This window comes from Colossoma macropomum, unplaced genomic scaffold, assembly GCF_904425465.1.
Source record: "Colossoma macropomum unplaced genomic scaffold, Colossoma_macropomum, whole genome shotgun sequence".
In the NCBI taxonomy this organism is placed as follows: domain Eukaryota; kingdom Metazoa; phylum Chordata; class Actinopteri; order Characiformes; family Serrasalmidae; genus Colossoma; species Colossoma macropomum.
Genome location: NW_023494791.1, coordinates 18141877 through 18152655, shown reverse-complemented (window position 1 = coordinate 18152655; position 10779 = coordinate 18141877). Strand labels below are relative to the sequence as shown.

Here is a 10779-nt window from a genome sequence, read left to right as displayed (position 1 = left end):
TTTGAGCCTCCTACAAACGCAAAAGCCCCCGCGAGCAGATCTTAGCATATCTCCATACTCTTAGTCCCTCTTTACTTCCCGCAGACAAGTTTTATTCTTTCTTTTTTATATAACACCTGCAACGCTTTATTTGCTTTGATTGCTATTTCCCTCCTTTATCAAGCCCTAGTTCAGTGGAGCAGAGGTTGCTCTGTCTTTTGCTGTTGTCGTCTAAACCGTTTAGTTTTGGCTGATCGGTCAAATATTGTGACAGGCAGCGGGGAGAGGCAGGACGGCCAGCCGGGGAGGGAGCGCAGGAGGCCGGCCACATCCAGTGGGCTGCATCGACGAGACGGACCATTAGCCAGGGGAAAGCCATGGCTCACAGCCCTGGTCGATCAGGTAAGCGCCGCGTGCTTTTTTCTTCTTTCCTGCAGTCGCCTCGTGCCAAACAGTGTCAGTGTTTATTTGCTGGCTGTAGAGGTGAGCCGCCTTCAGCTGAGCTAACAGCGTACAGTAGGCTTACTTTAAGCGCCGCTTGCGTGCCACGACAGCCACTTTCATAAAGCTGGCAGAAAACAGACTCTTCACAAGTGCTCGTGTTTGCTTTATGAACTATTGTACGTACAAAGCACTGTGGATTCAGCTGCGTGGCTAAGTTATTAGATTATTACTAAAGTTATGTAAACTGGGCCTGAGATGCTACTATACGCTCCCTGCAGTACATCCTGTTTCTACTACTACTACTACTACTACTACTCCTCCTACTACTACTACTACTAACAATAATAATAATAATAATAATAATAACAATAATAATAACAACAATAATAATAACAACTACAAGTTAACTGTTATTACTGAGTTGTTATTATTATTATTATTATTATTATTATTATAACAAGAGTTTTATTTATAATATTAGCGGTACTATTCAAGTATTGTAATTAATATTGTCTTATACCAGTCAGTTAATTGAAAACATAGATCACATGCTAATTCACCTTTCCATTTTGGGTGTAAATGGGAAGATCAATGAAAAACAGTTGTAATGATCTAATTAATTATGGCAAAATTAAAACCAAGTACAAAATCAATCTCTGATGGTGTCGAGGATAGAATTAAATTGATGGTCCATCTGTTCACCCTATAGACAACATGAATAGGCAATGTAAGGACGCAGCTGATATCATGGCGCTGGGGAAGCCGTCCTGCTGTTTGTCAGGAAACAGCTAAATATTTGGATACGTTACATTTGAAGAGAGTGAGGTAAAAAAAAAAAGAAGTCATTTTCCATTAACTAAGAGAGGAAAAATGATTAGTGTCGCTTGTCAGTTGGGAAATTTTTTTATATAAATTACATGAAGAAGAACAAACAACATATATTTGCATGTATAAAATAATAATAATGATAATAATAATAATAATAATAATAATTATTATTATTATTATTATTATTATTCTTAATGTATATCTAAAATTAATCAAATGTTATAGGATACATAAACAACACACGTTATTTTGACCATCTGGCAGTAATGCTGTTCAGTATGTTTCATTTTTAACGGCCACTATTTTTTGCATTTTTAACTAATTTGTTGACATAAGCACTCATAACATTTCCTCTCTATCGTAATTGTTTTATCATGATTAAATATTACAAACTCTACCAAACATGACTAAATACTACAATAAATATAGAAAATACTAAATACATTAAGCCATTTGAAAGTAAACAGTCTCTTCACGTGTTTTCCTCTACGCCAGTCCAGCAGTCTCGCTGCTGTAAGGTAAGCTATAGCAGGATGACTGAGGCTAACATGAACCGTGGCGCTGGAGTGAAATATCGATTGGTGACGTTGCCATAATAATATGAAGGTGGATGGGAAGAGGAGCTATAGGCCAGAGAGCACACAGCAAACGGATTTAGCGCTTCCTCATTGGAAGTTCATTACTGTTCACATGGTTAACTCTGCTCCTCAAACTTGGGCGGCGTACTAACACAGTAAAGACTAAAGGACAGAGATCAGGAGCTGCACCTCGCAAACTGCACCTCTCTCTCTCTCTCTCTCTCTCTCTCTCTCTCTCTCTGATAATCAGATTAATTAAGATTAGAGAAGTTTATAAAGGAAACGTTGCTGAAGGATTCATCATTCATCATAACTGCCTACCTTACTTTTGTTCCTAAATTTCACAACCGGACTAGAGAAAGCAAGCTTAACAAAAGAGAGGGAGAGAGAGAAAAAGAGAGAGAGAGAGAGAGAGAGAGAGAGAGAGAGAGAGAGAGAGAGAGAGAACAAAAACACGCATGCATAATCTGGCCACATCAGTGCTATATTTCTGCTTGGGTAAAAGTCGCAGTATCTTCTCTGTACAAAGGGCTACTCCAGTATGATCAGTTGCAATTAGTTTTCCTTCCATTTAACACGGGAAGTAACTAATACACTGAAGGGGAGTGGAGGCTGAAAGCAGGGGTCTTGCGGGGAAATAAAAGCAGCTTTAGGGGAAATGTGTAGTGGAGTGTGAAATTACAGCCCATGGTGTTACATATTGTACTAGAAGCTCCCTCCAAAAACACTAACAAAAAGAAGAATCGTCCCCAAATTTGGCCGTAAGGCACAACACAACATGGCCTCCTGTTCTTTTAGCCCAATCTACATCGGCCACAAAGCACACAGTGGCTAAATGAAAGAGCGGTTTTCAGTACAGCTAGCCAGGTTTTACACTGAATTTAGGCGTCTTATCTGGCAACCCTAGTTCAGTCTCAACATACATGTTCTTCCATACACTACTATATACACACGCGCACATTGATTTTTATATTGATGTGGCTAACGTCACACATTCATTAACATAATACTAAGACTAATGCTACTACTATTATTATTATTATTATTATTATTCATAATAATAATAATAATATGAAAAAGAAAGAGCAAATGTTAGCAACAATAACATGACAGTTGTTACAGAAGCAAATCTGACAGATCAGATGAGTTTCTGTGATACTGTTTAACAACATTATTAGCGCTAAAACGAGAAATATTTTCGATTATTTCTACTTTTCACGCAGTTCAGTATTTACAGCGCTCAAACGCAACAACTTCGCGACATGCTTTACTGCTCCACTGCTGAGAGGAAATATGTTCAAGAGTATTGAGTGACGTTAGAAATTAGACATTAGAATGATATCAAGGCCAGTTCTTTCCCGCCACTGACACCGTTTAGAAACGAATAACGGTTTAAATAGCGCGTGCTGGTGGGAGCAGGATGACAGAATGTATGAGATGGTAAAATAATAATGAATATCCAGCTGGACTCTGCAGGAAACAGGTCTGTCCTGCACAAGTTACGCAATAGTGATAATAATACAGAACTGTGATGTTCACAAAGATTGTATCATAGCTTCATGTTGTTGACAGTGTCATTTTAACAATTAAAGGTCCCAATAAAATTTAATGCAGATGGAAAAAAATGAAATAGCTAAAAATATCAAATAAAATAATTAAGTAAAACTATTTTCGAGTAGTTTGAAACACTTGCCAGCTACAGTGCGACCCCACATCACTCCTCAAACGAGGGGTCTGAGTGTGAAATAAAGCATACGAGGCAGCGCCATCTACAGAGCACAACACAGCACAACACAGCACAGCTCAGCTCAGCTCAGCATACACCTGCAGCTCAACAGCAAGGAGAAACAGCAAAATAAAGGCAGCCTGGACTGTGAAGTGCAGATCCCAGTAAAGTTGAAGCATCCCGCTGGATAGAAGCTAAGCTCACATCCCAACACCTGGCTAGAGAAAACCGAGAAAACTTAGGGGAGAGAGAGAGAGAGAGAGAGAGAGAGAGAGAGAGAGAGAGAGAGAGAGAGAAGGAGGGAGACTCTTTCTCTCTCTGAGATATCTCAACGGAAAATCAGACCTGTGGGCGCCCCAAGCCTCGACCAGTCCGTGACGTGGGACCAGTAAACCTAAATGTGGGAATATCTCCGATTAAATCCTTAAAGAGATGACGTGTGGCACAAAAACATGATTCATTTTGGGGGGAGAAAACTGGACCTGGTGTTACAACAGCTAAAGCCAGAACTCCGGTATATCAATACTACAGAAATTCACGAAGTGTACTGTTAGGCAGAGGTCAGTAATGATGGTCGTTTTAAATGCATGCAGTGCTGAAATCACAGAAGACTTTTGGCCCGTGCTCTTATTGTTTCCTTCCCCTTCTCTCTTTTAATTTCCTCGATTTCTTAACCCAAACTCCACTCATTTCCCTGTTTGCATCCCTCCCCTTCCGAAGTGTCACATGAAGAGACCTCCTCATTTGGGCTCCGGCGTTTTTTTTTTCTGCTTCCTTCGCGTTGGCGAATCACAAAGTGTTGGAATCTATTGCCTTTGTCTGACAAGTCATCCATCTCTATGCGAGGGGGATCTGAGGAGGAGGTGGGGTGGGGGGTGAGGAGGAGGAGGAGGAGGGGGGTGGCGGCGGACTGCAGCTTTTAGAAACAGACACACTGGGAAGAGGGCTTTCATTCTCAGCCCAAAGCTTCTAACAGGCACATCCCATTCCTGAAGAGAGGGGGACCCGCTCCGAGCCCTTCTCTCCGTGTCCATGCTCTTCAGCGCCCGCAGCCTCGCGCCTCTCTGCTCCTGCCTGAGCTCCAGCGCTCGCGCTGAAAAATCGAAGGATTTTACACGGCGGACGGCGGCGGCAGCCTGAGCTCCTCTGAAACATGTGGCACGCGGCGGTGCACTGAACGAGCACTTCAAGACCAATCCCGCAGCGCGAGAGCCTCTCTGTTTTTTTTCGTTTCCTCTTCTTCCCGAGACGAGTGACGGACATGCCGTACCGTCCAGCGCTGCTGCTCCATCACTGAAGGGACTGACCGGAGGCTCAGAGCTGAACTTGGCGAAGAAGTTCCCCTGTGAGCCCCCCAGGGCCTCGGACGCGCGCTGCAATTTTTGTTTTGTTTTTTTATTATTTAATTTTTTTACAACTCACGCTTAAAGCTGCATAACCGAGGCGAGACGGCGACCTCAGTCGATTATCTCTCCTTCCTTTGCTATCCAATGGATATTCACTGCAAGGCAGACCCCTTCACGGCCATGCACCGTGAGTAAACCGCTCGCGTTCTCTTCCCAATCTCTTTCACTCAGTTCTAAAACAGAAGACAGGGACTTCAGCGCTGTGTGCTGCGTAGTGTAACAGCAAACTTCATCTCGAACGCATTATGCGCATTCCACAGCGATCTCGAGCTTTCCAGAGCGAAGATTTCGAGCTTTTGCAGTTCACGAATTTCATATTTTCATAATTGCGCACAAACTAGCTGTATAAGGTTAATCATTTTAATAACCCCTGTACAGGCTGGCGTTCAGCCGCAGAGCAGTTGCAAAGATGATTTGCCATATTGACATGTATGTTGTTCTGTATTGAGCAGCAATGAATGAAGTTGTAGAAAAAGTCTATGAAATTTGGCACAAAAAAAAATAATAAAAAAATAAAATAATAATACAATTATACTGTAGCTCTGACTAGTTACTGTTTAATTTCATTTGCATTTAGTTGCTTTAAACACACTAATGTGAGCCTAATAAATTATTTTTAACCCCAGCTGTATATTTTGCGTGCATTTTAAACTGAACGCTGGAGCCTAAAATGCAAAGCAAATGACCTATGAGGCGACTAATGCAATGTAATTTAAAATAACTGTAATTACTTTTTCTTAGCCCTTTTTGCTTCTAAAAATATACATATTAATAAGTTTATACCCTTTTTTATGTAAACAAAAAACACTGAAAATTGCAGAAGCGCAGAAATAAAGCTGAAAAGGAAGGCATCACGCGCCTGGTTTTATTTTTATTTTTTATTTATTCTTTAACACACACACAAAATGTAATATATTAAAATAAAGAGCGACTCATTGAGAATGAAGTTTGTAACAAGATGATTGTCTACCAGCGGCTAATTTAAATAATTAATTCTTAATCATTTTGCAGTTGCCTTCTCTACGGCGGTAATATGAGTTATCAAAGCTCTTCTTAATTATTTACAATAATTGTGCAAGGAAAATTAAACAGCTTGAAACATAATCCGTGCGACATGTGTTTGGCTGCAATGGAATAGTAGAGGAAAATACTAGCAAACTCTGCTGTGTTATGGATAGAGTAGCGCGCGACTTTATCAGTTTCGCCGTTCAACACAAAACATGCAGTCTGCGCGCGCGCGTGCGTGTGAGGTCAATACTGTTATGAATCATTACACTCAGAGATTATGGATCCTTTACTAATGTACTTATATCAATGGAATAGTACCATGACAAAATAATACTAACAACAATAATAATAATAATAATAATAATAATAATAATAATAACAATAATAATAATAATAATAACAATAATAGAAAAACTATTGGAAATAAAAATATATTAAAAATGAATTACTTAACTGAATGAAAATATAGATTATTTGTGTTTTATGGGGAGATGTAGGCCTGTTAGTTAACTCTCTTAAATCTTTTATTACTGTTTTAAAATAAATAAATAAAATAGCTTAATAAAAATATGACTATGCCCAAACGGCACAAGTACACTGAATAACATTTAGCCAATGTTTGTGTGCAAAGTATTACAGTTTCTTTTGTGTGTATGTGTGTGTTTGTTTACTTGTTTGTTTATTTGTGTGTGTTTGATTCAGAGAGTGAGAGCGAGAGTGAGTGAGCGAGTGAGTGAGTGAGTGAGTGAGTGAGTGAGAAAGATAGAGAGGGGATGTATATGGTATGTATATAGTTAAGCTATGCTGCAGTGTTTTCTGTATGCATGTATTCTAATATATTGCTTGTGTATGTGTGTGTGTGTTATATACCATGTAGGGCATGGGGGTGTAAACCAGTTAGGCGGGGTGTTTGTGAATGGCAGACCCCTACCTGATGTGGTCAGGCAAAGGATCGTGGAGCTGGCGCATCAAGGGGTCAGACCCTGTGACATCTCCAGACAACTCCGGGTCAGCCACGGCTGTGTCAGCAAAATCCTCGGCAGGTAGGAGAGAAACAGCACGCACGCGCACACTCTCTCTCTCTCTCTTACACACATACACACACAGCTCTGTAGTTCCTTGTGCATGTATGTCCTCAAAGCATAGCTGATCGCCCAGAGCTGAAGCAGCCTGACACCCAGTCCAGCATCAGCCTCACATCAATCAGCTGCTACTACACCTGAAAAAAACACACACAGCTTCTTCTCCTTTCTCCACTCTCCTTTTTGGTGAAATGATTAGATTTAATTAATGGCGTTTACTGTTCTCAGACCAGGAGAAGAAAACTGTTTACTGGGACCGTCTTGTAGATGTATATTTGAATTTTCTGAAATATTTTTTCAGCTTTCAGAAGGATTTTATGAGGTATTTTGTTTTATACACTTGGAATGTGGGATAGAAAAGATGAGTCTTTATGTTGGTGGCATGTTTTTTAATGAGTGCATGGGACATTACAGCTGTGTATTAATTATAGCGATAAGAAATATTAGAAATATGAGAGTGACGTCAGTCATGTTAAAAGCTTTCCGATGGAAAATGTGACAGAAAAAAAAATCGAGGTGAAAAAATGCTACAGTAAAAGTGTTTAGATTTGCGTTTTTATATTATTGAGCACATTGTCTGGTAATTTTAATATGTGGACGATTGGGTCCAATGTTGGGCTTTTAAATGATATTAAAAACATTATTATCTTAGTGCTATATTTCGGCCAGTTTGGCTGAAAAATATATACTACTATTATTAATAATAATAATAATAATAATAATCAGAATAAAGCTGCGTGATCTGTTATTCTTGCTGTTCCCATGTACTAGTCTAATGTCAGCGTAATAACTTGTGTGATCCGTGTCCTGCAGATACTATGAAACCGGCAGCATTAAGCCTGGAGTTATTGGCGGGTCCAAACCTAAAGTGGCCACTCCAAAAGTAGTGGATAAAATCGCAGAGTACAAGCGGCAGAACCCCACCATGTTCGCCTGGGAGATCAGAGACAGACTGCTGGCGGAAGGAGTGTGTGACAACGACACAGTGCCAAGCGTGTCGTCTATCAACAGGTAACAGAATAAAATACTGCACTGGCAGCACCACGCGCACTAAAAGCGACATAACCGCAGGAAACACGGCAGATACCCCCCTCATCCAGCAGACCCCAATAACATCAGAACCGCAGAAAATAATTTAAAAAATCGCAACGGTTCCGGTGTAGTTCAGAAAAATCAGCTACTTTTATATGAGAAAAACGTTAAAATAAATAAATTAATAAAAAAATACTGAATTAGCGCATGGTCATAATCTCAGTAATCCAAAAATAGTCTTTTCACTGTCAAAGTTTTGGCCACTGTAAGTTCCTCTCGTGCGCTCAGACAGACAACTGAAGCCCAGAACCGACCGCTGTCAGCAGCGCGCAGTAACCATGGCGCTCAGCAGCTGAACGCTGGAAGGGAAATATTCTATACTGGTTTTCTGAATTAGAACTTCAGTGAGGGAGTAAACGAGAATTTTAATTAGGAAAGAGAATAAAAAATTCAGCAAATTAAACCCTTTAAAACTTGAATGTAATTATTTTTACTGATATTATTATGGATAATTAAAGTTATTGTTATTAATAACTAAACGTATTATTATCATTATTATTATTATTTTGTTATTATTATTATTATTATTATTATTATTATTATTATTATTGTCACATATATTAGCATTATTTTATATGTTGTGTATTGTTTTCCGCATTATCGTTAGCATGCTTAGGCTACATTTGGTGCATATATGTATATGTATAAGTGCGATGAAAGTGCGGAGAGTGGCTGTGTTCTGAAATACAGAAATCTGAAATACAGTCCACTGGGGTTTACACATTAATATGAGCCATTAAATATTCTGGATGCAAAAGAAGTAATATTAACAGCTCATCAGTTATTTCCTCCATTCTTTCTTATAAAACAAAAGAGGGCTGGAAAAAGTATCCCGGGTGAGCTATAGAAAAAAGAGCGAGGTGCAAAAGGCCTACCTGCGAGCGAGAGTAATGAACTTTGGTTAGGAGGCACTGTTCCATAGAGCTGGCCAGCAGCATTACATTTTAATGAGCTGAAGAGAGATCATGGGCCGACCCGCACTAGACATTTCCGAGAAAAAAATGGGGGAAAGAGGGGCTGAAAAAATTCATTTCATGCACCGTGACTGCTTAAAAAGGGCAATTTGAACAGGACTCAACACATGTATGTGGTAAACTCTAAATCCGCATTAATGACATTAAAAGAAGAACCGATAAACTTTGGGTTGTAATCTTGTTTACGTGAAAGAGCAAAGGGTGGGCCTTTGTTTATGTGTGGAATTAAAGTGCATTATTTCATTATCAACAGATATCAGAGGTGTTTATGTTTGGTTATACTTTAGCACTTTTAAATGTAGCCTAATAAACTTGGTGAAGGAAGTTGGTCAAGAGCTTCATGTTACTTTGTGCAGTTGTAAATGACCAGTGATGACACTGACCATAAAAAGAGGCATATCTAAAAAGATAACTGCTTTTAACAATATCTTCTCACCAAGCATTAACAAATTCCAATTGGCTGAAATATTATAAACTTATTGCCGTTCAAACAGGGCGCCTGCAAGCATTTCTCCTCTGTGGAGTCAGGAGAGGGGTGACCCTCATGTTTTGAGTGGTTAGGTAGTTGACCTCTGCTCTGCTGACATTAGAAGATGTCCCAGCTTTAAGCACATTTTCTCTGCATGAATTATTAAAGATTACACACAGGCTGGGTGGACGTAGTGTCCTCTGCTCAGTGTGGACTCACCAGCGCTCACCCACTACTGAGCACTCCCAACACCAAGATCCTAAGTGCCTTTCAATGGTATTGATTCATATTTTCATATTTCTACAGGGAATTTTCAGCACTGTGGCAAGTCATTAATTCACCCTCCCAGATTGCTTATTCAATAGGAGGAACATGGATCCCATATAAAGTCCTTGAATTTATATGGCTTGTCCAAGTCACAGGGTCAAATCATTGTTATGGTTAGATGTTAAAAATTCAAATAAAATATTGATGTGTGTTTCTTTTTTCCAGGAAAGGCTTGTAGATCTTGCCACTCTTGCCAAAGGGCAGACCAAGGAGATACTGTAGAATGGAAAAAGGCAAGCCTGAACAAAGATATCAGAAAGGCTGCTTCATAGTTAACCAGCAAGTCACGTAAAAAAGGACCAACAGTAGCACTGTAGTCATTCAGATAGTTTTACAACTCAAACTATTTCTCTGGAGCTGAAATTTTATCACTAGGGATAGTGGTGTTTATTCAGCGCATTATATGCACTCTACAACATTATATATCTATGATGAAACTGAATTTCCTGCAAAATTAGATCTCAAATATAATTTGGTATCAATTGATATCATTTGATATCATATACCTACATAAATATTGTGGGGTATAATATGAAGAATATGGCTTCAAATAATATAAATGTGTTTGCAGCACAGGATGACAGCTCCTTCTCTCAGAAGTGTGTCCCAGATTAAAGACATCAAATGTTGCAGTGGGCTTTTGTGAGGCAATGAGACACTATTGCTTTCCTGTCACATATAATTTATAGCCCTCCATTTGCATCTGTTCTCCTCTACTATTAATTCCCAACTTTTTTTTATCTTCAAGTCCCAATCAATAGGGCCTCATCCGCATTGGCAATCCTGGATGTTTGTACTAGAAAAAAAAAAATGCTCTGATCAGGAAAGTCAGCAGTCTCGGTCTACAAGCGATCTTCACTCCTTCA

General features: G+C 39.4%; 1 protein-coding gene across 6 annotated transcripts in view; it reads left to right on the top strand.

Annotated features, from left to right (window-relative positions):
* The first annotated feature begins 292 nt into the window (after positions 1–292).
* pax2a (paired box 2a) overlaps positions 293–10779 on the top strand; it is a 34349-nt gene continuing 23862 nt past the window's right edge. For 3 of the 6 annotated variants that reach the window (XM_036574220.1, XM_036574219.1, XM_036574216.1), the window contains exons 1-3: positions 4623–5088; positions 6847–7012; positions 7865–8062. In XM_036574220.1, the coding sequence (XP_036430113.1) occupies positions 5046–5088; positions 6847–7012; positions 7865–8062 (407 nt within the window). In that variant the 5' untranslated portion in view covers positions 4623–5045. Of the gene's footprint in view, positions 382–4622; positions 5089–6648; positions 7013–7864; positions 8063–10779 lie in introns of those variants that run through there. The other 3 variants (XM_036574217.1, XM_036574215.1, XM_036574218.1) reach the window with 2 other exon arrangements.